The 27,363-nt window shown below is 40.1% G+C and overlaps 3 protein-coding genes and 1 long non-coding RNA gene across 5 annotated transcripts; 1 reads left to right on the top strand and 3 right to left on the bottom strand.

The window, feature by feature from the left end:
- Positions 1–353: 353 nt before the first annotated feature.
- On the bottom strand, positions 354–17,063 carry rspry1 (ring finger and SPRY domain containing 1). The gene is made up of 15 exons (XM_010754817.3): positions 16,567–17,063; positions 15,488–16,112; positions 12,225–12,277; positions 9,621–9,733; positions 8,168–8,294; positions 7,215–7,273; positions 6,147–6,213; positions 5,669–5,800; positions 5,462–5,577; positions 5,201–5,344; positions 5,002–5,113; positions 4,637–4,739; positions 4,319–4,471; positions 2,860–2,964; positions 354–2,753 (listed from the first exon to the last, which is right to left on the bottom strand). Exons 2-15 carry the CDS (start codon positions 15,883–15,885, stop codon positions 2,657–2,659), a joined length of 1,779 nt encoding a protein of 592 aa, XP_010753119.1. The 5' UTR covers positions 15,886–16,112; positions 16,567–17,063; the 3' UTR covers positions 354–2,656.
- A 500-nt stretch (positions 17,064–17,563) lies between these two features.
- Positions 17,564–19,131, bottom strand: LOC113744250 (uncharacterized). Its single transcript, XR_003461388.1, has 3 exons — positions 19,020–19,131; positions 17,932–18,269; positions 17,564–17,728 (listed from the first exon to the last, which is right to left on the bottom strand). It is a non-coding gene; the product is annotated as an uncharacterized LOC113744250 (long non-coding RNA).
- Positions 19,132–19,419: 288 nt separating this feature from the next.
- anapc13 (anaphase promoting complex subunit 13) lies at positions 19,420–20,807 on the top strand. The gene is made up of 2 exons (XM_010754818.3): positions 19,420–19,726; positions 20,497–20,807. Exons 1-2 carry the CDS (start codon positions 19,628–19,630, stop codon positions 20,620–20,622), a joined length of 225 nt encoding a protein of 74 aa, XP_010753120.1. The 5' UTR covers positions 19,420–19,627; the 3' UTR covers positions 20,623–20,807.
- A 132-nt stretch (positions 20,808–20,939) lies between these two features.
- Positions 20,940–24,273, bottom strand: LOC104938430 (lathosterol oxidase). Of its 2 annotated transcripts, XM_027273213.1 has the most exons (6): positions 23,758–24,273; positions 22,842–23,059; positions 22,624–22,756; positions 22,322–22,422; positions 21,869–21,997; positions 20,940–21,647 (listed from the first exon to the last, which is right to left on the bottom strand). In XM_027273213.1, exons 2-6 carry the CDS (start codon positions 23,049–23,051, stop codon positions 21,378–21,380), a joined length of 843 nt encoding a protein of 280 aa, XP_027129014.1. In that variant the 5' UTR covers positions 23,052–23,059; positions 23,758–24,273; the 3' UTR covers positions 20,940–21,377. The 2 variants fall into 2 exon arrangements, with proteins under 2 accessions (XP_027129014.1, XP_027129015.1); XM_027273214.1 differs by lacking the exon at positions 23,758–24,273 and having other exon boundaries at positions 22,842–23,158.
- Between the last annotated feature and the right edge of the window lie 3,090 nt (positions 24,274–27,363).

Raw genomic sequence — 27,363 nt, 5'->3', positions numbered from 1 at the left:
GACTTATTTTTTACAAATCCAAAATAAAGTTGTCTTTGGATAATTTAGAGGTAGAGTTTGATGCAAAAAATAACCTTTTATTAACTTATTTATATGCTGGGTTATTAGCCTATATGTGTTTGACTGATTAAGTGTTCATCCATAATGGAATCATTTATAAAATAGTTTTTGTCAAAAGTAGCTTATTATTGCATAATAATGCTTGCAGTTTACTCAAAATCATTTATTATATTTTAATTCTCACAAACTGTTGTGCCAGGTTTTTCTTAAATAATCAAACTATCACTCCTGTCTTTGAGACAAAAGGAGCTTTAAGTTTAAAAACAAAACAAAACAGTCATAGAAAAAGACAATCACTTGTACATACATTTATTACAAATATCACAATCCAGGAAACAATAATTCTTCAATCAATCACATCTTTGGGAACTCTGGGGCAAAATTCCTTTACAGATGTTTTAAATACAACTCACAACTTATTCTTTACAATCCTGAACTTCATCTCCAACTGTAGAGACGACCATATAAACCTGCATGTATAAGGTGCATCAGGGAGTACAAGATAGCAAACAGTGACCAGACCAGTCTTTAGTCATACCGAGAGATGCATGTTTCTCTTTTAGAAATCATTCCAGTTATAGTCTGAATGATTTTTTACAGATCCTGCTCATGCAATTTGGCGGAGTGGAAACTCTTTCATAAACAATTTGACCAATATAAATTCTAAATTATTAAGTGTCATAATTTGAAAGGTCAGATTCTTTTTTTTTTTAAATTTGTACAAATAGAATTAAATCACAATCTCTCATATTCATTTCGTCACCTGTTTGCAAAATACAAATGTCATTCAGTCAACCCAGAGATGCTTCAAGTAAAGGATAAACAGAAAGACAGGAAACACGTGGTTCTTTATAAAGACAGAGGAAGATGGCAAAATGAGAGCAGAGAGTGCCGTTATATAAAGCACGAAGAGGAATACCACATTTTATTCAGTCTGAACAGTCAGTGACCTGGAAGGTACACTTCCAATTTGACAAATGTGGTTTGGCAAGATCGATCTGGATGTAAGAAATCCTACTAAGAGTGCTGTGATTTGTAGCAAGTGTAACAAATATACAGTTGTTTCTGTACTAAAGCTCAAACTCCATGTCACTCTGCTGTGGGTAATTATTTCACCGACCCGAAACGATAACATTTTTAAAATGACCCTGGGATATTTAGTAAACTGAGAGGAAAAAACGATTCACTTAAACATTTCACATTTGTTTTAAACAATTTACTGATTGGCTAATACAACACTGTCAATCAACAAAAACTTCTTGTACCTCTCGACCAAGTTTCTACATCGGTGTTCGCCATCACTTATGATACAAAATTAAATCACATCTTGTGGATTGAAAAATAGTCGTCTTGATACAGACGCACGTGTTTGTCATCACAAAAAAAAAAAAAAAAATTAAGACATATTTACTTATGCTGAGCCCACAAATGAGGCTGACTCACGGTGGAGTTGCATTACAAGTTGTTGCCAAACAAATGGTTAGCATCAATCAAGCAATCCCAGATATTTTCAGAATGTGGCGGTACAAATGTAACTGTATAAAACCCCTACACTGGCTCTTCAAACATACAGTATGCACTTAGAATTAGAGAAAACAAAAATGTGATTTGATTTACAGATTAACTTTCTGTAATTTTAAATCCCTGTGTATTTATTTGTTGTACATACATGGCAGGGACTCAGGAAATATCAACATCTGAGCAAAAAGACAAAGCACAAAAAGCAGCAGGGTCAGCTGTGCTGAAAAATCAATTAATACAGATTCAAGTAATTTGTTGTTTTTGTTCTGTCATCTGACGACTGATTTGATTTGAACTTTAATTTGTTTTTTTGTAAACCGAAACAGAAAGCTAACCTCCAAGAGTAATTCAGCAACTTTTAAGATTTCTGACACCAAGCTGACCAAAGGATAGATGCTGGTTCAACCTTGGGAAAAATAAAATGAAAATGCTACCTCGAGAACACCATGATTCGCAAAAAAGTGAAAGTGAGAACATCTCAAATTTATCTGTACCTTGTGTTTAACACTGTACTACAGGCTGTGATCTTTTCTTCTACCCAGCCCTTTCAGATCTGCAGACATGTGCATGACAGGTGATGGGATTAAATAGTGGTAGCCTCTGGATAGAAAGCGCAGTGGGATCCTCATATCATAGAAAGGATGTCTGCTGACTCTACGCAGGTTGCTTGCAGATGAGGTGGGTTCTGTCCGTAATCTGGTTTAAATGTTTCTGCCCCTCACTTCTGCTTGTTTTTGTCTGAAAAACACACTGTTGGTAGAAAGTTGACGATTCTTGGCCCAGCTTCTGCAACGAGCTGTCAGACGGATATAAAAGAGGAAATGTAGGTAAATGAGGGAAAGATCCCGCGGATCCAGCGGTGATTTAAATTCCCCTCCTCTCATCTCCTGCCTTTCTTCTCTTCGCCTCTCCATCGACGCCTCCTCTTACCAGAAGTCACTGTTCTGGTATCATCACAACATTGTGGCATCATCCTCACAGCCCTGTAGGGTGAGAGGGGATTAAAGGAGTAGGAGGAGGAGGATGGTGAGGATGTCGGGCTTGTGTGTCTCTCCTGATTGCATGAGGAAGTGTGTCAGGAGACATGTGCAATGAGTCTGACTCGGGTCTGGATGTCCTGGCGGCACAGGGGGCACGTCTCTAACTGTAAGGCACACTCCATACACATACCACTGGAGGAAGATGGGGGAAACATAAAGGAAGATTTTATTATATGTTCACAGGAAACGCTAGACAGACAGAAATTAGCTCGGTTTTAGTCCTAACAGTCGCACATACCCGTGTCCGCAGGGCCGCAGCTCTGTGTCAGCCATGACGTCGCAACATAGCGTGCAGCAGTTGTCTCGGATGCTAACCTGCTTTAGTAAAGCCAGACGCCGGTGTCTGCAAAGCACACAGAAAAGGAGATAAAGGTTTCCATTCACACACACACATATATTTAAAGCTTTTCCTCTGTGTACAGTGATGACAACTTAGCACAGTTCTACTTGCAATGTGACTTACATACTTACATTCTGAAGGCAAATAAACCAACGTAACTGCAGTACCATCTCATCCAGGTACCATATACTTGCACAGAGTCAATGAAAAATCACCAGGTGTATAGTACATAACAAGAATCCTAGAATTTGTTATGTACCATATTTTGATGTTCATTACTATATGTCATGATCTTTCAGTCCAGTCACCAATTTTTAAATAACTTCATTAGATATGAGGTGATTGGTTGCATGTTGAGATATGACTAAAAGCCCATTTTGAAGTAAATATCTTAATATCTGAGTGCCAGCTCAACATCAGACTGAATCTTAGAGCATACTCCTGTTACTAAGTGAGCCTAACGTTCATTTGTTCATGCTCATTAGTAAACCAAACAGTTATTTGTTCAGTGTGTGTTTACATTAGAGGTCATGCTGCAGATGTTAGTGGTCACAGAGAGAAACAAGTGGTCACATAATGTGCACTTAAGATTTGGGCTAGCTTCCCTTGGTTTGCTCTAAATGTATACTCAAGAAAAAACTAAATGTGAAGCACGTGAATCATCAACGTTTTGGATGTATTGTATCAACATCAAGTGCACTGCTGTTTGATTGATCTCAAATCAACAATTCCTTTCTTTGTCAAGATGATGATTTTTGAAGATTTTTGTCAACATTATGTCAGAGCGGTGTTGGTTCAGCTATGGTAATGTTCAAGGTCGTGTTGTTGCACGGGAATGCTGTAGAGCTGAGTCGACAACTCTCTGAAAGACTCTTTAAGATTATTTAATAATAGATTATTACAGGGCCATAGATCCTTTAAATGGCAGACATTTTGTCCTGACAAAGTCATGTGTGATCAGTAAAACGAATAGGTAATTTCATTTTCATATTGAGGATGCTGGGTTACAGCCATGGTTTGTCAAGTGTCTGTCATAAGACAGGTCTGTTGCACTGTTAACGTGGTGACCATCTCCTGTACAGATATCGCTCTGTTCATGTCGCTAGATCTAATTAGTCTCGACAAAGTCATTCAACTTGTGACTACACTAAACAAAAGAGCTGCTTTAATGTAGCCAACAAATTAATGAGTGATGAAAATACTCTTTGTACACTGGAGCAACCCCAGAAGATGAGTCACGTTTGTATCATGCCAAACCTACATGTTGCGCACTGTGTGCAAACAAATGATTCAACAGTCAGAAGACGTTTGGGAAAGACAACAGACTACGTCCTGTTTTCCCGACTTTATTTCTCACCTGGGTAGGATGATCTTTTCACTGGGCAGCAGTGAAGCGAAGTCGTTGAAGGTGCTAAATTTCACAGAAGGTGGGTGACGGAAAGGCTTGGCCCCAAAATTAAACTCGCACTGTTGGTATGACATAAAGCTGGCTGCCGCAAAGAAACCGGACCTGACAAGAAACAGGGGTAAAGCAAAGAAATGGGTTCATTTGAGTATAAATGAAAGGAGAGAAGAAAGAGGATAGGAAGACGGGCAGGGGAAAGGGAAGGACAGAAAGAGAATGAAGAGACTAACCAGTGACACTAGAGGTGGGTGACTGTGTGTGTGGACTTACGTGGCAGAGGAGAAGACCTGTTTCTCTGGCGGTAGCTGATGTCCGTTCAGATAGAAGATCATCTGCTTCTTGCTGAGGTCCAACAAGAACCCGATGGCATCTCCTAAATAGGACACACACACGCAGCACAATAAAGTATTGGCATGTTATTACTACTATTATCTGTCTATGTGGGACGTAAAGCAGAGCTTGAATGCTGGCAGTGACTGCAGCACGTGGGTGCTAACAACAACAAAAAAAGAAAGTGTAATTTTTGAACAAATGAATCATTTAACATTTAAAGTGAGGCGTTTGCTCTCTTCCACTGCTCTAACTGAAAAAGTAGTCCCGGTTCATAACCGTGGGTCTGTGCGTGCAGTGCGTACCCTCCTTCCAGCAGGGGTGAGAGTGAGGTTTACTGCGAGCGTTGTACCAGATGAGCTGCCTGCAGCCATCATACGCACACGAGTATTCATCGTCTCCTATCCCGTAACCCTCCTGTAAGACACACACACAAAACTAAATTGTGGGACTGCAGAGAAACAGAATGTGGAAAAGCTGAGCAGTAAATAGAAGGACAAGTACATGGTTGAGGAACTTGCTGTCCTTGGTGGCCCATCCGATCTGCATCACTCCTGACGTGATGACCGTCACCTCGTAGTACCAAACCCCTGAATCCACGCAGAATGTACAACGCACGCTCTCGAAGGAGGAGGCGTCACATCGTGCCTGAAGAGAGAGAGAAAACATTCAGAAGTCATTTAGACAGTATTAAAATCTCAACGGTGGAGAATAAATCTGCCACTGATCTGCCAAAAGTGTCTATTCTCTCTCACACACACAGACCTCTAATCCTGTGGGGGAGATCTTGAGGTACTCGCTGACATCGTTGCTGTTGAGCATGGCGTTGATATTGGTGAGGTTGACCTTCTCGTATGTGAACTGACGACCTTCCTTTAGGACTGGACGGAGGACAACAGAGGAAACATGTTACATCACAGTTCTTTCTTCAGTGACACAAAGGCCTTATTTAAAAAAAAAACGGTTACTCACACAGGTTGTCGAGGCTCCACTGTGAGCAGAATCCGACCTGCCTTTTCAGGTAGTCAGGCTGTTCTGCCCACGACTCAAGGACAGCGAGTCGAGTGCTGATGCACGACTCAGATACCGTCAGTTTGTTCTCACCTGAGGGCAGGAAGATGCACCATGTGTTCAAAACAGCCAAACAAATCCAAAAATAAATCTCTGTCAGAGATACAAAGTGACTTCAGATGTTGGAGGTATAAAAGGCCACCTTTACAACGACTATGAAAACATTGGATATAAAAGTCACTGCAGTATAATCTAAGCTGATGGCTGTGGGGACGACATTAACATTCTTCAACCATTCCATTTCTCTGTCTTTGCCTCACAGCGTAATGTTTCATATACAAAGATTTCAATCTAATTTGGGGATTCTTTTGTGACGATGTCACTAGTTTGCATCAATCTTTAATATGAACAGGTCTTAAAATACAGCGAGTGAACCTACTGGTCTGGGAGAACTTCTCCAAAGCGATGAGAGCAAACAGCATGACGGTGGGGTGGGCCTCAGAGCTCTGCAGATTGACAAAAGGCAGAAAAGAAATGGTCATCGGTTTGTGCTTTTTGTCAGGGTGTTGTTTGGACCTAGAAATGCTAACACTAATTCACAACAACAATGCACATTGTTGTTGTGAATTAGTATTACCATGTCTTCTGTTATTCGTTTATAGTAAGCATGCCTCCATGGACAAAAGCAGTTGATTTTTTGGTAACTGACAGTTTGTTCAGTTTCACAATGACTTCTCTTTCCTGACTGCACAACCATCACTATTGTCTACATTACAAGATAAACTCTGCTAACAACATTTGCCTACATAAATCTGCTTTCTCAGTCACACAGAAGTTACCTACATAAGATATCCATTCCTTACTCACTTTTGTTCTTTCTTTTCAATGGCTTCAACATATTAAAAAAGGTCAGAGCCAGCACTGAAGGGATTTCCCTCAGAGCTGTCAAAAGTGGCCATCTTTTGGTCGTTTTTGGTAGATAAGGAAGAAACACTTCATTTGCAGAATTGACTTCCTTATCTCTCTGACAGTGACGTTATCTGATAAATAACAAAATGATCTCAAGAGAACTAGTGGAGTGGTAAAAACAGAAACTCTCTTTCTCATCTGTGGCATGGCTGGACTTTCCGAAGCATACCAACATCTCAACTCAGCATTTCATCATAGACAGCATCTCATCCAGTCTTTCCTGCCACCAACGCCAAAAATTGCTGGATGAGATAACTGCAATTGTCACCATACCTGTTAAGCAAGCTCATTTCATCAGAAAATGTGTTTTTTTCTCTTTGGATTTTCGTTTTTTTTGTTGAAACCAAAAAATAGCTCAGCTGCTGAGGTATCACAAGAAATGTGATGACCTTCCCAGAGCAGCACACATGAATAACATGCCATAAATACAGAAGAAGAAATTTTTATACCTTCCAACAAAATTAAAGATAGACTGACATCACAAGCGTGTGTGCGTGTGTGTGTGTGTGTGTGTGTGTGTGTGTGTGTGTGCGCTCACCAGACTCTCTAGAAGGTACTCAAGAGTTCCAGGGCTCAACAATCCAATGCTGGCCGGACCTTAATAGAGAAAGATGGACAGAAAACAAAAAGAATTTGTTTAGTCAGAGAAAAATAATGATCAGCAGCAGCAAGAAAAACTGTGAATTAATGTCTTACTGATTTATCAGTCAGCCATAACATGAAAAAATGTTTTCCGGATATATAACGCAGGCAGCAAATAATATTTGGGGAATTCAGCAGAGTGTCCGTTCAGTTATCAGTGCTGCAGCTACCAGATCTAACAGCTACCTCACTAAAGCTTACAAATATAAACCATTACCAACATAAAGCACCGTGTTCTGAACAGACACATCAAAAAATACAAATGGGAAATGTGAGTTCATGCCCATCACTAGAATACTCTCAGCTCTGTGCAGCACTTGGGAGAATACAGTGAACATCACAGCTGATTAGACGTTGGTGGTGTCTTTGCAGTAAATGGCTACCTGGGTTGTTTATTAACAGCAATGTATTTCACAATGTCCCCATCATTTCCCCTTTCCAGCCCTGTCAGTGATAACTGCCACGTCACTCATGCTTATCACATCTATTTGCTGTGGTAGGTCTATTTATCATTTAGTCTTTTAGTTAGCTATTAAGTATTACCACATGATTTCAAGAGTCGCTGAGCTAAACCAGTCTAACCCGACCATCCAGTATATCACCATACTGCACATTAAGACCAAAACAGCATCCATGACCATGTCTTACTTAAATGTTAAATAACAAAATATAGCAACATTAGCACAAGAAAACTGACTCCTTGAATACAGGGTTTGGGAATTGAACGAAAATGAACGTAAAGTCAAAGTTGACGAATAGACAGACTCTCACAGCCGAGAGCGAGAAAGTAACAGGAGCAGGACTACTGACTAGGATTAAAATGATCAAGTGCGTAAATGTGAACCGTACCAGCCAGTTTCTCTGCCAGGCATCCCAGTACTGCTGTGGTGTTTCTGTGTTTAGCAGGGTTTAGAGCGTCCTGTCGTGCTACGGCCGAACTCAGACTCAACATGTCAGAGAGTTTCTGGAGAGCATCCTGGAGAGAAGACAAGGAAGAGTTACTCTGATGAAGATCACATAGATACCCGTTTTCTATCCAAAGATGGAGAGATGTAATATTACACTACAAGTCACAGTGTTTCCAAATTCATACATGACTGAAGATGGAAACAGCCCAAGATGTAAAGTATTAAAGTAAGGGCAAACACAGACACACATTATTGCTATTTCTAGTGGGAAAAGGCAGAGGTGATTTCCTGGACCTACAGCTGGAGAAAGCAGAGCACATCAAGTAAATTAAATTAAGTTTCACTGATGCACTCCAAACCAGGATCAGCCAATATGATCCAATTTGCTTCAGCCTGTGTCACTGTGACATGGCAAGAAGTGCAGACGTAAACATGTCGATGTTGCCATCTAGAGGCAAGAAAAGGAACACCTTCTGCATTTACCTACCTAGCGCCACCTGCAGGCAAGGAGTGTTATGGGTGCAGTTTCATCCTCTTTCTAGCTGCTGTTCGTGTGTGTTGACGCTTTACATTTTATAGATTCAAATGTTTTCTTAGGTGGGTTAGGGTTAGCATATTTCTGTTGAATACTGGAAGAGTACAGAGTTCATACTGTTCAGAGTGTCATAGCATGTCCTCTGTCCTCAGGTTACTTTGGACAGGGAAGCAGGGGGTCCTAACCAGATTGTATTTGTTCAAAGGGGGAAAAAAAAGAGGAACAATGGGAGAGAGGGGGTGGAAAGCAGAGGCCAGAAGAAAACAATAAAGGACAGTGACAGTTGGCTAATTTCTATCGTTGAAGCTCGACAAGCTTATTTCTATAAAGGGTATATGTAGATTAATTTATAACAATGGTTTATGTTCAATAACCATTTAAATTGTATGCAATAGATAGACCTTAAATATACATACAAAGACCCGCAGCTGTAATACTTTTTGGCTGTAGGTGGCACTAGTGTTAAAACTGTCTGCAGGTGAGAACATCAACATGTTACCGGCTGCAGGTCTAAACTACTACAGGTGTAGTTGGTCTGTTGCTTTCTACCAACATTGGTCCACATGTCAAGTTGTGTAGAAATGGTTCACCAAACTGCTCCTGAGGAGAAGTGGTGGCCTGCTACATGTGAATGAGAGAGTTTGTGATGGTGTTGTGAAGGCCAGTTCCTTGATGTGTAAATAAAATTGGGGTCCACAGTAATTTACTGATAACAGGGGGAAGAATTTCTAACTATGTCACTGTATGCAGACACACACAATCACCCAGAAAAAAGGAGGACAAAGACTGGTCTTCTCAGTCTTTACTTTTCTTTTAAGACTAAAAGCTTTCGTCGGATATGAGGTAAGAAACAACTAACCTTGGTGGGTAGAGGGCACTCGTCCAGTAGAAGGGTGATCACTGCAGGGCCAAGCGGATCGTCCAATGGGATCACTCGAATCAGAGACTGGACAACCTCCAGCCAACCATCATCTGAGAGATAAGAGAAGAAAAGACTGATTGGAGACTCAACTGACTGATCACTAAGTCCTGCCTGACTGCATTAAGCAACATAAGAAAATGTTTGACTTACCTGCTGTCTTAATAAAGCAATATCACATGAAAGGAAGTGCTGTTGTACTGAATATCAACACGGCTGTGATTCTGTCGTAGGCACAAGGCTACACTTAACACATTTCTGATAATATTATTATTAATTCACATTATTTGTACTGACCTGACCAAAACAAAAACACCTACAAGCCACTGCTGTACCTTCCCAATACTCTCCTACTGTGCAAAAAATACTGCACATATTTATGTAATCTTCAGGCATTTTCATATTCATGCAAAAACATAAGAACTGCCATTGCTATTCCTAATAAAACAAAATATGTCAAAGATAATTTAACTGTCCTGAAATCACATTGTAAGACATGTCCATGGATTATGATATCAGATGTGGCATAAATATTAAAACATCCATTTCCTGTCCATTAGATGACTCAGTCAGAAACTCTCGATCACTTATAAAAACCCAGCCAACTGCCTGATGAATAATGTAATATCATAACACATATCAAAAAGAAAATGACTGGCTGGCTGACTTGCTGCTTGGCTGCCTTCAGAGTTCAGTATCTGCGAGCTAATACCAAACTTGGCTGTTGTCAAACCAAACACCACACCATATGTGCCTGATACAAGGACCCAAACACAAGAATTGAAAGGCTACCACAGAAGTATGCACTCAAAACACACTCAGCAGGAGAGCATCGTTCAACATATGCACAAGAAAGTGCAAACAAACCAAGCTCATACACAAAAACATCCATTAAACTGTACGCAAACCTAAGCAAGAATCAGACCTGTCAAGCTAAGAATATGGCAACTCTATTAGATTTAATTCAACTAGCCAAAGAAATCCATCTGGAACATTCAAAACAGAAGAAAATATGTCAATCCTATTACAATCTTGGAAACATTAGCTATCATCTGACAACGATTTAGCCTCTGGGGCAACGCCAAATGTTTCTGGGCTTCTGGTGTAGCCAGCGGATATCCAGATGACAGATATCTGGGCCAAGACTTCCTCTTCCATTTGCCAATCATTGTTTACGGTCCATTCAGTACAAGTGTCTCGAGAGAAAGATGCATTTCAGCAAATCTCTATAAACAGATATTTAAATGATATTTAATGATAGCCAATGGAGTCATTCCACATTACATAGATTCTCCGTCTCTTTCTCTCTCCACGTGGACTGTTTACTTGCAAGGTCTGCTGAAACACGATTGGTCAATACAAGTCGGACTACAAACAGAAACCAAAGTGCTTCCAATGACAAATTCTTCATACGTGTGTGCTCATATGCTGAGGCAGCAACATTGCTGCAGCATTGGAAGCAGCAGACAGGTGCAGACAGGTGGTGTTGCGGCCCTCGAGTGAAGGTTTCTCCAGTTTGACATAAATGGTCTCGTGCAATCCATCGTCTTTGTGTTAAGAGCTTTGCATTTCTTCTCAACAACCCAAACCAAATCTGCAATCACTGCAGAGTGTTTTGAATGATGTGTCGACGAGACTACTTACTAAACACTTACTAAAAAACAGTGAACAAAGGAAGAGGACTGCGACTATCTGCTGCTTACAAAGCTACTTAATATCACTGCCTCAGCAGTTCTCAGAAACAACCCACCAGCTCAGGCAGAGGGGGATGGGGCAGCAAGAGACCTGACTCCTCGTCAGTCAGGAGAAATGATAAAATCTTGACTTTGTGTCAGAGGAGTTGTAAACATGACTGAAAGCTAACAATTGAACAGTTGAGACATCATTAGCATCTCATCAAATTGCTGTTTCCGATTAAAGCTTTTCTCATTTTATAACTCTGATCCTGTCATTTTAAAGTCATTAAAAGTGCTTTTGCATCACGTAACATCACGTTACTTTAGTCATTTCCTAACACAGCTGAGTTGTTGCTTGTCATGGCTCATCCCAAGCTGAAGAGTGCTTTCAGTTTGAGAGTCAGAACTTTAGTCAGCTTGATCCTCAGATTTCCTAACGCACCTCATACTGCAACTTAATATTCTTCTGTTTATGAGTCAAACGGTGAACAAATTCTTGGAAATTAACCTGTGTGTTTCATATAAAGCTGCATAAGACAGTGGTTCAGGCTGCAATATTTCTTAGTATTCTAATAAAGTTATGTTTTGCTGTATCTCGACACACAGATGGTGTACAATATAACAGCACCAGCTTCCAAATAATGCAATCCTATTATCTGGAAGAGAAGGATATTGAAAAAAATATACAGCACTGTGAAACACACACCAAATAGTTCACTTCAGTTGTACACAAAAGATGTTGTTAAACTTGGAGTTTAAAGCTTTGTGTATTCTGTGGCAGTTTTTTAAAGAGAGACATTTTATTTGCTAAGTGAACACAGTACTGCCTCGCTCAGTGTGTCAATGTGTGTTCTCTTTTCATGCTTACCCGTCTCTGCCATCTCGTGCAAAGTGATCATGGAGTAAGGGGGCTCTTGGTCACTGAAAAACAGAACAGAGTTTGCACAGGACATGAGAACAGCTTGCTTTAGATAAGTTTCTATCCTTTTTCCACTTTACTATGCTCTATATTTTGTGATATGCATTTCTAAGCATGCTTCTGCTTCACAGAAATGCCAGTGGTGCATCGCAGTGAGAGAATTCAGCCAGCAAATACATCTCAAGTGTTTGCGACGCTCAGTTCACTCCGTCTGAAATAACATAAACCAATGATTCATGCCTTTGTCTGTTTTTGTGATTGCTGTAACGGCTGTGAACAGTAATGTTTTCCTACGGAAAGGTTAACGCAGACATATAATTGTGATGGATTTACATCAGTGGGTGTTGTTTTTGATGATGCTGCTGTTGTTACTGTTGCTTGTCATCGCTCATCCCAAGCTGAAGAGTGCTCTGAGAGTCATAACTGATCCTCAGGTTTCCTAACGCAAATGAGTAGTGACTGTAACCGAATTCTCTCGGCTTTATGAGTCAAACTGTGAACAAAGTCTTGGAAATGAACCTGCGTGTTTCACTTCAGGGCTGCATAAGGCAGTGGTTCAGGTCGCAATAATTCTTAGTGTTCTAATAAAGTTATGTTTTGATGCATCTTGCAGCCACTCTTATATTGTGGCATCTCGACACACAGATGGTGTACAATATAACAACACCAGCTTCCAAATAATGCAATCCTATTATCTGGAAGAGAAGGATATTGTATGACTGTCACAAGACCAAGAATATACAGCACAGTGAATCACACATCAAAATTAGTTGCACAACAAATGTAATGTTAAACTTTAAAGCTAGAGTTTGTAACTTATTTCAAACTAAGGTTGAAGCCAAGGAATTGAGGTATTAACATACAATTTCTTGTACTACAACGCTCCTGTTCCCCAGGGAAATGTAACTACAGAAGCTGGTATTTTAGAGCCCACCTCCGGAAGACCACCGGATGTAACCTGTATCTTCACAGCCATATTAATGTTAAAACAGCTGCCACAAATACTGAACCTCAACCTTGAGTGAAGCTATTAATTAACAATGTTGAGTCTACGTTTCAGCCTGCAGCTCTTATATCCACTTTGTCATGTTAAAAACAGTTCAGCTCACCTGTGTGGAAACATTGTGCTGTAAAATAAAAGCTACAGGGGTTTGTAAGGGTCAAACCGGGTCATACAGGAACTCAAACATGTAGATATAGCAGCGTATAGAGACAAACATTGATATGAATCAACAATATTTCAAATGAAGTTCTTCATAGATGAGTCTATTTGTAGGTTGGACTTTCAGTATTTCTGGATGGACTCCACACTATGCTATGACACAAGAAATGATCTAATAGCCAGGCTGATGGAAAATTAGGCAAATTACTAGGTTGCTGTTGTTACTACGAACAGCCAAAAAAGGGGAAAGTAAAGCAGATTACACTACCTATAATTTATATCTATATATTTTCATGTCTTCTTAACCATGACACAATTTAAAAAGGTATCATGTCCATATTTTCTTCACAAAGCCAACCAAACTCATGCTGAGGAAAACCCCAGAAGGGTCACGCTGAATGTTTTTTTTTTCTGAAGAGAGCTCAGTGGAAGAGAAAGGGAAGTGCTTCAGCATCTACGCAGGGAACACAAATCTTGCTACATCACTGCAGCAAGTCATCGTTAGGGCAAAGGAGGAAACAGAGCACATGAACCTAATAATACCTGCAGCAGCTGCTTGGACTGGTTAACATCATTCAAGTCATCTCAGACATTTATGAATAAAGATAGGTCTTGTTATGGGAACAATTCTGCTTGATGTATTGTTTTAGTTCAGGTGGAAAAAAAAGTCAGTTATTATAACTTATTTTTATTTTGTGAAATCACTTTTATATTTAACGTTAGCTTTCATTTCTGGTGTCAAATCCTGGTTTCCAATAAATTCTCCAGTTACATTTTTATTTAAACCTCAAGGAAACATACAACCCTAGTTGAGACTACAGGGATGATGTGAGGTAAAGACGTGTGAAAGTGCAGCTCCTTGCTGGTGATAAATAAAAATGTCAAAGCTTGACAAGGTGATATAAACGTGGTTATATTTTTGATGACACTGTGAAGGTTGACGGTGTAGGCACTGTCAACAAGACAGGTGCGACACAGCCCACGCAATCAACACGCAGTCTCTGACAACACTTATTGTAGTGTTGCTACGACACTGTGCAATACTTAATTTTTTATTTAGTTTGAATAGAATTGGTTAACGTATTGTTTTATTTGAAGTTTTCCTAAATGATAATCAAAAAGTCATAAACCTTTAAGATTTTCTGTTTAGGATTTTGGTAACAATTTACTTTAAGTGTCCCTGTTTAGCGTTAATAAACAGTATACAAACACACCATAATATAGGACACTTTTAAGTATAACAATAGTCAGCAATTAAAACTTATCCTATGATGACACAGTTTATTACTGCTACAACTATTATTAGATCTGTGTCTTACTATATTGCTATGAATTACTGACCTACAGGTGTCCACAGAGGGAGTTTTTGGTCACACCAATGAATAGAACTGCTTGTTACTACATTATAGTGTGCTATAAGCTGTTTGCTAATTGTTTATGTAGTGCTTATGAGCGCTGTGCTGTTTGTTCCAAAAACACAAATGATGCAGGACTTAGTCATCTCGAATGCGTGACTTTACTTTGTACCCACTACTCTTTCAAACATTGCTGCCAGAGTCGCACATGTGATGTTTGTGTGTTTGTGACAACGGTGCAGCCTCATGTGACGCTTTGACATTTTTTTTTCCTGTTCATCTTTGACTGATCTTGAATGTCATGGGAAGCTACAGCATAGACCAGCAACCCTCATGTCAATGTGCAGTGTATCTTACTGCATGACAAAAACGATCTATGGGATCAAGTGGGTCCAAATGCGCTGAGCCAACAAACCTTGTAAATATGCTAATATAACTTGGTTACTTTTCCACTGCAGTGCGGCTACCGTACTGCTGCTTCAGACCTAATCACTCCTACTTTAAGTAATAAAGTAGCTGCACGTAAATAACAATACTAACAACACTGAAACAGAATTTCTTTGACAAGCATCAGGATGGTTATATGTCCTCATGATCCTGGTTTAATACAGTTCAGAATATATACATTTACGCATTCACTCCTCCTCCCATCATCATATTTACCTCAATAATGTCGTTACTCTTATAAGACTTACTTGTCTACAAGTGTCCTGATGACAGCCAACGTGTCCAGCACCAGGCCGTCCACATTCTGCTTCTTCCGTCTTGGCTCGTGGGGTCCTCGCCCTCGCCGTGGCGGCCTGACTGGATCCCTTGGTCGACTGCTCCTGGCCTCTCCAGCATCGACACCTATGCCCGTACTGTGATCCACCCGCCTAGCTTGTCCCCGGGTCGCCCTTGTTGACCCATGTTGGTGGTCCTCCAAGTCACTATCCTCCCGGCACACACAGCTGTTACCCATGGTTCCAGTGCCTGAGACCACACTGGCAAAGGTCTCCCAGAATGGAGGAAGGGAGTTTGAGGAGGAAAGGAAGAGCAGAACCCGTGCAAGGCTCCTGCAGGCACAGAAAGTGATCCAGGCGGCTACTATCATATCATTTGGAGAGCGTGGTTTCGGGGGATTCTAATCCCAGTGGGCTGGGTGGGATCAACGTAAACGATCATACTGTTGCCAAGCAGAGATGTAGGACTGGTTTGGAGGTCGTAATATATGACTGGTTAAATGGACCAGGAGCGGTCAGGTGCTGCAAGGAGAAAAGCTGCAAACATCATAGACAGCCTGGGGGGTTCAGGTCCAGTTCTCATCCAGGTCTGGCATATCTGTGGAAGCAACACAAACAGAGGAGAAAGAGTGAAACTCTGCCCCGAGGTTTAGTAACTGTTAAACAGCTGATCATGTCCTGCCGGCAGCAAGGCTGAAATCAAGCTGGAGTGGCACACCCCATTAGATGAAATGCCAAGTCTGATGGAAATAAATTATTGAAAACTAAGAAAGAAAATCAGCATTAACCATTAGCTGTCCCTCTCAGGCAAAGTAGTCACCATAGGACGCGAAGCCGTTTCAGTGTAAAGTTGTTAAAGTAGACAAAACACTGAGCTCATCGTGCAGCGACTCTCAGAGAGATGTTAGTATTGTTGACAAGCAGTTAGCCGAGCTAGCCACCCACCCAGTAAGCACTTTAACATTAGCAGTTCAAAATGTCTCACAAACTCGCACTTATCATTTCGCTAATTAACTACAAGTGGATCGTTTCTGACCCGAACGGGCACTTACGTGCTCTCACTTGGGAAAAACCAGCAGCGTTCAAACGCAGACCGAAGTAGTTTCCACAGACTCGGGCAGCTAGCCGCGCTGTGCTGGGGGAGCTAAGCAGCTAGCTGTTAGCCCGGTTAGCTGGACTGTCAGACTACATAAGTTAGCCGACGCGAGCGGCGACGAACTACGCGTGGTGCTCAAAACGCCGGTGAACCGCGGAGGCACATTAACACGACCCGCCTGTGTCCTCGTAAGACAAGCTCCTGTGAGCTATAAAAGCGGCGCACTCATGTGACAGGGTCGGCTAACACCTCGTACACATTTAACGACGCTACACGGCGGCTAGCTGCGTGCTAAGTTCCGTAGCGTTGGCAGCTAAAAGCTTGACCATCATCAGCTGTGGCTGCGGAGGCGCGGCTCACGGAGGAGGAGGAAGAAGGAGGATTGTTGTTCAATACACTGTCAATATACAGCAAAGATCCTCTCATATAATAAATCTCTTTATGTCGTTTATCCGAGCTGCATTATGGAGCCTTTTAAACACGCGTGGAAATCATTGTTTTGTGTGTTTCTGCGCCGTATGTTGTGTAAAAGCAACAAGTTACAACAATAAAATGACAACAGATGAAAACGCACATGGTAAAGCTGCATATTAGACTATAGTGCCGCGTCAAACAAGTACGCTAATACAACCATTTATTGTAAAAAAAAGCATAAAAATAAATAAAACCAGCAAACTAAAAGGGGAATGTTCCGAAGCCAAAGTTTCCCACGGTACGTGAACGCAATCAACAGAAGGCACAAAAAAATGACATAAAATGGTTTAAAACTTTAATAAAGCACTCATAGGCTATTTCTATTTGAAATATATCTATATATTTGAAGACATTTGAAATATTAGAGCTTATACTGTATATGAATCCCACAGTCACACTGATGTGCCAGAACAATAAGATGGAAATTGTTTTTATAACTTTTCTTAATACATTTGAATCCACACTGTACTACTGGTGGCAAAATGAAGGATCATTTTATTTGTTGTCAAGGTCACATTTATTAATATACAATATACAACAGGACAATATAACAGAGAGGAACTGAAGGTGGGGTGGGTCCAGGTCCATGTTCAAGGCTTTGGTAAACTTCTGTGGGTCAGTTTGATGTCTCAAAATTTGGGCATCTGAAATACAGACCACATATATGATGGTATAGTTAATATTATTAATTAAAAGACAAAACTGGCTAAATGACAACATCTACACACAACATAGTGCTCATTAACAAAGAGGAAAGTTGCCCGTACATCAAAAATGTATTCTCTGTGGTCTATACTAAACTAAGGTGTCAGAAGAATTCAAAATACCACTGAACCAACAATCTTACATTAGGTCAACCGTGCATCTAGATGGTGTGCTTTAAATTAGGGCAGTCATACACCCTGCTTCGGTCCACGGCTGTATTCAAGGAGTTGTCACGATACATCCCGCTCTTGCCCAGGTGTTCAGAGAATCTTTGTGATTTAGGGTGGAAACTGCACGGTGAGCTTTCAAAGGATGGAGAGAGGAGACCATAGTCTCTGGAAGTGGTCCTGTACAAAGGATTGTTAGTCTTTGCACGCTGCGCTGGAGACATCATGCAGGAGAAAACTGGGTTTCCGGGGTTCAGACATGTTTTTGTGTTTTCTACCTGCTGATCTTGAGAGGCTGACATCATTGCAGCACCTCTATGAAGAAAAACAAACAACATTCAGCTTCAGTACAGGATTGCAAAAAACCATGCTCATCTTTGGTACCATAAAACTGACTGATGCAGAGGTCTTCTCTTGCTCAGGGCAACATGAACTTGTGTTTGATGAGAACTGTCCAGTTATACAGGTATTCAATGACTATTTAACACAACGCTAAGGCAAGATTAAAGCTTCAAACATGTGTATGTCACTCCGAAAGAAGGCTTTACTATTCTCTGAGTGAAATGGCGGCTTGTTTAGATCAGTGGTCCCCAACCCCCGGGCCGCGCACAAGAATTAATTAGTTATTTCTGTTTTATTTAATACGGTCATTTCGAAATAAAAAAAAACGTTTCAAAATAAAAGACCGCTCGACTTAGACTGGGACTATAATAGAGGGGGACTTACTACTTCATCCACAGTTGGTAGGAGAAGAAGAAAATATTACTTAATACTTAATATTTTCTTCTTCTCCTACCAACTGTAGATAGAGTAGTAAGTCCCCCTCTATTATAGTCCCAGTCTAAGTCGAGCGGTCTTTTATTTTGAAACGTTTTTTTATTTCGAAATGACGTATTCCCCCGTTGACCGGTCCGCAGTTAGGAAAAGGTTGGGGACCACTGGTTTAGATGCTCGAGTAACGTTTGTCTGGCTAACGTCAACTTTACTGTCGTTAAATTTAGCTGAAAACTATCTATAGAAAGCCTGATGGATGTAATATATATAGACAGATGGATATAGTTACCTTTAAATGCAGTGAAACAACAAAAAGTCGCGCTGTCTTTACCCTGCCGTGTGAGCCAGAGGACGGTTCAGAGAGGGTGAGTCTGGTTACCATGGAAACCACGCAACACTACTAGGCGGCGTGGCGCTCGGTTACGTTCTTTTTTAACGGCCGTGCTCTGTACGGCGGCGGTTAGATCTGTCAGTCAACATGCACACTCGTTAAAACGGCCACAAAACCTACATTATAATCACTGTTATTGTTATAATTCATTGTAATCATTATTATTATTAGCAGTAGTAGTACTGGTGACGGTTTTAATCGGTTATTTAACACAGAATTATATATCTAACGCAGCACTTCCCAAGCACGTGAAGGCATCATTGGTTACATTGTCAACAAGCGCCAGTTGTGACGTAGATTCACAGCGTCGACTGTGGACAAACAGCTGCGAACTGAAACACATGTCAACATTTCTACTCAGATCTAACTGAACAGACTTTAACGAACCCTGTGCTGCGGTCACCTTCTCCCTGGTGAGGCAGTGTTGTGATATATGCATGAGGGTAGCAGTGGCGGGCTTTCTAAACCTTCTGTGAAGTGTTAGCTGAAGGCTAACTGCGAGCAGCATGGACAGTGAGATTCAGAGAGACGGCAGAGTGCTGGACCTCACCGATGACGCCTGGAGGGAGGACAGGCTGCCCTACGAGGATGTCACCATCCCACTAGTAAGTGCTGTACACAAACAGGCTGATGTTAGCTTCAGGCAGAGTTTGTCTTCCACATTTTAAACAACGATTGTTGTCATGGAGGAGGGATGTTCGCTGCTAATCATCCTGTGTGGAAGTTTATTAACGACAGTATTGTTTAATAAGCAGAAAACAAACAAACCCCATCACTAATATGTTTGTGAAAAGCAGGTGTTGAGTCCAGATGTGGGCTAACAGGCTTCAACGGGACACAGTGCAGTGTTTTGGTGGAATGAAACGTCTGATTGGGTTCATTGGGAAACCTTGTTTATTGTGTAACCATTGGGTGACACTTTATAACAATCCAGAGTTATTTGTTTTGAACTGAATTGATGTGCAAGGCTAAAAAAAATGGACAAACTGAGAGTGAGAGGATGATTAGAAAAAGAAGCTGTACCAGAAAAGTAGGCACAGTCTTTTCCGACTAAAAACATGTACAGTATGGCCTTTACAATTGTAGGATCGAAAAGGAAAACAAGGACTGTAAAAAAAAACCCAAAAACTAATAATTATGCATTATAAATGAAGTGAGAAGAAACACACTTAATGAGCAGTTAATTAACAACAAACCAACAAAAAGTACTTGCTCTCAAATCCTCATGTAGCCTATTAGATTTGTTTTGAATGACTTTTCTTGTCTAAATACTTACTGCTTTTTTTTTGCGTCCTTCAAAATGTTCAGTTTTTGTCTTGATGACATCAGACGGTTGGTATAAAGTAAAGTAAAACACTCTCCTTTGTTCTGACAGAGTGAACTGCCTGAGGCCGAGCAGGACAACGGGGGATCCACAGAGTCTGTGAAGGAACAAGAGATGAAGTGGACAGACCTCGCCCTGCAGAGCCTGCACGAAAACACACCGAGCACCGGAAGCTGAAAAACGAATCTGGAATCAGACTCTCGGACAAAAACACGCACTGAATTTGGATGCATGTGATTCACACTCTTTTCACATTTTTGCAAGACAGAGTATATTTCAACAAAGCAGAAATGATGCACAAATGTATTTTGCATTGGTGTCGGGTTTATATTGTAGTCTTTATAAATATAAAATAACTCCTATTACACGTTCTTGAGATTTTTTTTCATACAACAAACAGCTTTCATTTTGACAGCATTAGTTTAGTCTAGTCCTTGTATGTGTTGACAACAACACTCCTCATCCTAAACGTCTTTTACTTGTGTTGAATATAAAAAGTCATGAGGATGGTGGACACAAAGATAGTGTGTACAGTTAGATGATTACAGCCCAGGATGAAGATATGACTACATCAGAATTTTTTCTCATGCTCAGATTGTGAAGCAATAGACAATTTCTATACAAGATCTTTGTTAAAAATCTGAAACACACACATACAGTTGATTAAAGAGCTGTGCATTACCTATATATGGTTAGTTAAGAGCTTACCTTAGCTGGTTTTATTCACTGTGGTACACTCTTTACAGTAATTCCAGGCTATAGTTCTCTCTAGTCAACACATTAAACCATTTTATCCAAAAATCGAAAAATTCCCTTTAAACCTGTTTAAATTATTTTGTATTTAACATTTACACAACTTCTATTGGGGAAAAAAAAAAAAACAAACCTCTCTGTAAAGTTCCTGACTCAATTGTTCATCATTAGCTCCATCATCACTGAGTTTGTGCAGCTTCTTTCATGAGTTTACGGATGTGGTCATGTGGCCCCTTCTGCAGCAGGGCTGAAGGGTATCGGTAAGAGCCTCCTAATTTATCCCAGAGCGTGAAGTATTGCCCATAGTTGTAATTGAAGAAGAGGTGATGGTCAACATGGTGAGCAGCTCCATTGATCATCCATATCTGCGGGTCGGGGATGCGGTTGTCCCCATCATGTATAGAGATGGTCCAGATGTTGACAAAGATGAAGAGTGAGAGGTAGACCATCTGTAATGTAAACATCCCAAAAAACCCACACATGTTACAGTTATGTGACAAGAGTTTACATCAGGATGATGTACTTTTTCAAATTCATTGCATTTTGTACTCTACATCAGATTTTGTGCTCATGCCTGAAATAATTCAAGACAACTTTTATCAACAACCACAGCATCAAGAAATATGTAATAAAGCTTGAACAGTCATAATTGTCAATACTGTTACAAGACCTTGTGGAGGGGGAAGATGAAAGGGTACACATGATACGGTAAGCTCTGCAGGAAGCCGTCGAGTGGGTGGAAGGCATGGCTGGCAAAAGGTGTAGGAATCTTGAATATATGGTGTTGCTTATGTAAATGCTGAAGGGGAAAAGCACAAGGCAGGCAAACAAGGTACACAAAAAAGAAAGCCAGAATCAGAAAGTATTATGAAGAGATCGCAGCTTATTCTGTAACTTTTAAATTACATGAATTCATTTTAATTTCAAATAAACTAAGCAGGCAGTCTAACAAATAGATGTGATAAAAGTGTTAGTAATTTCATAGCCCTGATTGATACTGAACCAAAAAAAACAACAGTTAAGCTGTTGACTGTAAGACCAAAACAATGGGCTAAAAGATGCTAAAATGTGCCACAGTGCTGAGCTTTGAACAGCTTTCAGCTATCAGCATGCTGAAGCTCACCTTGTAAATCTTCTTATGGTGCATGCACCGGTGTATCCAGTAGATACACATATCAGTAAAAAACAAAAAACCAGCAATGCTCAGGAACACCCCGGGCCAGCCTGAAAAAACACACACAAAGAAGGTTAATGGGTTTCATTAGGACTAATTGTTTTACTACCTGATTCAACAAATGAGAAATCTTTGATGGATGGCTACTATTAGTCAGTTCACCAAAATGACTGAGCTGATGAATGAGCTGATTCAACATTGAACATGAACCCTGTTTTGGATTTTAAGGTTTCTGATGAACGTTGTCTCACCCAGAGAAGATTCACTGATGTTGTCGTAAAGTTTGCTGTGACCCCTGACCTCCCAGAAGAAAAGGGCCACTGTGGGGAAGCTCATCCAGAAGATGGCGGTCATTCCTAGTTGAATCTCTTGTCTTACCTGGTTCTGTCATAGGATCACAGGATTAGGATTAGGATTTTCTTTAGTTTTCTTTGTCTACAATTCAACCAGGTCCATTAAACAAGCTTACCTTAATAAAATATGGATGTTTCATGAGTTTATGGTCAAACACATAGTAGAAGCTAAGTGCACCAAAGCCCATGTAAAGCAGCTCTGCCCCCAGGTTGGTCAGCACCCACAGGGTGATTATCTGACGCAGAGCCCCGTCCTCGGGCCATGAGGTCGGGTAAACATACGGAGTGAAGATATAATTGTCAGCAATGCTCAGCACATGATCCATGGCTCAGTCTGTGAAGAGGAATGTACAGCATGCAGCCTTGCACTTGAGATGTGTGTGAAGGAGAACAGACTATGTGCAAAGGTAGTTAGTTAAATGTGTTAGCAATTAGACACTTAACATTACAGCTCATAAACAGAAGCAGAAGCAGGAAAACTATTGTTAAAACACAATCAAATTCAGGAATCTTACCTGTACCATACTCCTTGATTAATACAACTGTGCTTGTTAAAACTTATTGACTCTATTCATGTTGCAAATGACACAAGCACTCCATTCACTCTAGCTGTGGTCCTCAAATGCTGACTGTTTGTATCATTTTGCTGATGATTAGGCCAAAGTCCTGAGCTTGTTTCAGTGGTCATCAAAAGCTGCATCAGATGTATCTTGTTTAACTTGATCGATACCTTTTGTTTATGCATCAAATTTAGTCTTATCTTCATTTTACTTAACCCAAATGAATGATTCCAAAATAATTACCATCAGCATGCACAGTAAAACACACAGCCTACAAATATAACTGCTATAAATTAAACAAATAGGGTCAGCAAAAGAATGACATCAATGATTAGCCTTCAGTAAAAACAAAATATATCACATGCACTAAAAGCTTTTGCAGCTTGTTTTGTTGTTGTACAGTTTGGGGTTTTTCAGGCATTATTTTGTGAAAAGAGCTCATTGCCAAATCGGTTATTACTGCTGAACTGACCTGCTTCAGGACCAGGACCAGATGTCTGAAGTGTGTGACCTTCAAAGAGCTTGACTTCTTCTCCTTCCACACACAGCGTGTCCACCATATGATTTGTGACAGAAGACACGTGGCCTTATGTTGCAAATTGTTTAGTGGTGAATGAATTGCACCCTGCTAATAGAAAATTACCCTGCATTCCAGCAAGTTTTCCACAAATGTAAAAAGAAACTTTTCTCAAGAAGGTGGTAGTGATTTGGAAAGTCTTCTTTGCTTCATTTTAGTGACTCAGTAAGTATGCTGAGCGGAGATACACATCAGCCATGATGGAACAAGATCCCAGCATGTTCAGCAAATAACAAGGAGCTCAGTGACAGCAGGATTCATTCAATGTTTGCTTTTTATTTGTGCTAATATCATCCACCTTCATAAGTAATTAGAAATGGCATTTTAGCAATTCATTCTTAGTGCATTGCTTTTTTTAACCACTTTATATTTCTTTAAATGCAAAATAAAACTGCAGGTGTAAGCATGTCATTTTTGGCCATGCACGTACCCTGTCCCACACTGGTCTTTAGGATCAGATTCCCCCCAGTACAGTCTGCCCTTTACACACACACACACACACACACACACACACACACACTCTCTCTCTCTCTCTCTCTCTCTCTCTCTCTCTCTCTCTCTGTCTCTCTTGCTCTCACTGGGCAAGAAATACAAGTGAAAGTAAGTCTTGCCTGCACATTAAGGCAAAACATCAAAGTAAAAGTAAAAATTGCATGTGTTGCTTGTGCTTGTGTGTTTGATATCCTTCCCTTTTATATCCATCAACTTCTAAATAGAGCAAGAAATACAAGTGAAAGTAAGAGTCTTGCCTGCACAGAGAAGATGATGAATGTTTTCATGCAAAGAGCATGTCTACACACGTATCTCTAATACTCTGTATGGTGGTTGGTGTTTCACACATTAAGGCAAAACATCAAAGTAAAAGTAAAAATTGCATGTGTTGCTTATGCTTGTGTGTTTGATATCCTTCCCTTTTATATCCATCATCTTCTAAATATTACAGTAAATTGGAAGATTGACAGTTATGTGTACACTGTTTGCCTCCAAATGATTTCTTACCTGTTAAACAAAGGTCTTAAATATTTAAGAGTACGTCTAGAACAAACATTTTAAAGCTCTCCTGCAAGTAAAAGTTTCTGTGTATCTATAATAATGTGGAGATGTCTCCCTCTTGAGGTCTTTGACACAAACAGCACCTTTGCCTGCAGTGTGCCTCAGTGTGTCTTTCTCTAAATTTATGCTTGCCTTTTTTTTTAACCTTTATTTATTCAGGGTAGGTTCACTGAGAGTGAGGCTCTCTTTTGCAGGAACGCCCTGCTCACATTCACACAGTTACGCACTCACACCTGGAAGCTGCCCAGCACAACCACAGTCTTAAGTGCCAGCCACTGAGCAGCTCCACTGGAGCGGTTGGAGATACTTAACATGTTCACTTCAGCACTGAACACTACTGTACTCTTACATACATGGCTGTGTGTTTCCTCACATCACAGCTGAAGTGAGTGTGTGTGGGTACGTGTCAGTGCGTAATGAGCTGAGTATGATATGATATGACAACTGCAAATCACGAGTGTAACGAGTAAAATGAAAGAAATTTAGGACAGAGTGCAGATTTCTTAAGAAACAACTAGAATGTCAATGAAGATATATAAATCAGATTCCACATATTTCTGTGAATAACATCAACTCTATTTATTGTATTGTTGAATAGGTGATACCGTTTATGCTGTGTAAGACAGATGCTGTGTAAGCTGTTTAAACCTAATCTAACTCGAAACGCAGCAGTTATTGAAACATGAGGCGGTGCCAGGAACACTGAGTAAAAATGGATGTGACTGGACTTTCCTGTGATTGCACAATCAGCTCTTTGGAAACAGACGCAATTACAGATGCTGTGATTATTCATAGATTATCCACAGACTATGTGACCTTCCGGTCACAAGCTCGCTTCTCTAACCCACTGCCATCCTACATGTTATCACCCTCTAATGTCCCAGAATAAGTATTAATTAGTAAATCGTTATCATTTGGATACTTTAAGCTGTTGCCAAATGAAAATGTCATATTTAAATATCAGTTACATAAACAGAGGATGAATGACATATTAAAACCTCAGTTTTTAAGTTTAGAAACCGGAACTAAATCCTAACAGACAATCTGGGGAATTACAGGGCTTAATCAGCTTAATTAATGTTCTGAAGAGCTTTTGTATTTATTATACAATACCTCGTAATCGCCTACATCCTAATATAATAATATATATAAACATAAACAAAGGATGAATGACAAATTAAAACTTCCGTTTACAAGTTTAAAAAAACGGAACTCAAACTAAAGCCTAACAGACAAGCTGAGGAATTACAGGGATTAATCATCTTAATTAATGTTCTGAAGAGCTTTTCTATGTATTTATTTATTATTATATTTATTATATCTATCTATCTATCTATCTATCTATCTATCTATCTATCTATCTATCTATCTATCTATCTATCTATCTATCTATCTATCTATCTATCTATATATAATGATGACATGGGAGTGAGAAACTGTACATATGTGTCAGTTATACATTTTTCGTGTGAATTGGGATCTTATCTTTAATTTTAATTTGAAATAAAACCTCTGGGAGTTTAAACACCACCGTCTTACACAGCATAAATAGTATCACCTATTCAACAATATACAATATAAAAATACAATAAATATAGTTTCAGGATTCTGATTAATATCTTCATTGACATTCTAGTTGTTTCTTAAAAAATCTGCACTCCGCCCTAAATTTCTTTCATTCCACTCGTTACAACTCAGTGATTTGCACCAGTCATATTCTATAAGACTCAGCTCGTTACACACTGACAGTACGCACACACAATCACTTCAGAGGACAAACACAGTCAGACGGTGGCGAGGCAAAAAAAAGGGACAATGTTGCCTTCAGGCTCCCACCACAATCTGCAACATCCGAGGGCAGTGAATGTAAACAGTCGCCTGTTTGTGAAATGTGTGCTGGCTAAACCAACATAAAAACATGTATGTAAGAGTACAGTAGTGTTTCAGTGCTGAAGTGAGCATGTTAAGTATCGCCATAGGATCATAACAAGCTTTTAGGGGTTTACTTCGTCGTCACAGCTGTGATAATCTTCACATAATACAGACATTTGCATGGCGCCTTAGGTATCAAGCAAAAAAAAAAAAAAAGAACAGTCACGCAAACAACACGAAAAAAACCTAGTTTTCATGTGCGCTCGGCCCATGCATTCAATTTCCTGCAGCACACGGTACGTGAAGGCATCACATTACAATCGCCTATTTACTTTGGTTTGCTCACGAGCGCGCCGGGTGCAGAGCTGCGGGAGAGAAAGAGACAACGCTGAAGTTTGTTTGTACCGTGTGCACCGCACAGAGGGCGAAAACACCGAGAAACACTGGGAAAACAATAAAGAATAAATGTTTTACTCACTGTGATGTTTATATGTGATGGGAAAATAATATACATCATGGGACAGAAAATTAAGTACTTATTGAACTTCACCATGACGTTAACAATAACTTAAATCA

This window comes from Larimichthys crocea, chromosome XXI (assembly GCF_000972845.2).
Source record: "Larimichthys crocea isolate SSNF chromosome XXI, L_crocea_2.0, whole genome shotgun sequence".
Taxonomy (NCBI): domain Eukaryota; kingdom Metazoa; phylum Chordata; class Actinopteri; family Sciaenidae; genus Larimichthys; species Larimichthys crocea.
The sequence above is the reverse complement of the archived record's forward strand: the minus strand, read 5'-3'. Positions and strand labels throughout refer to the sequence as shown.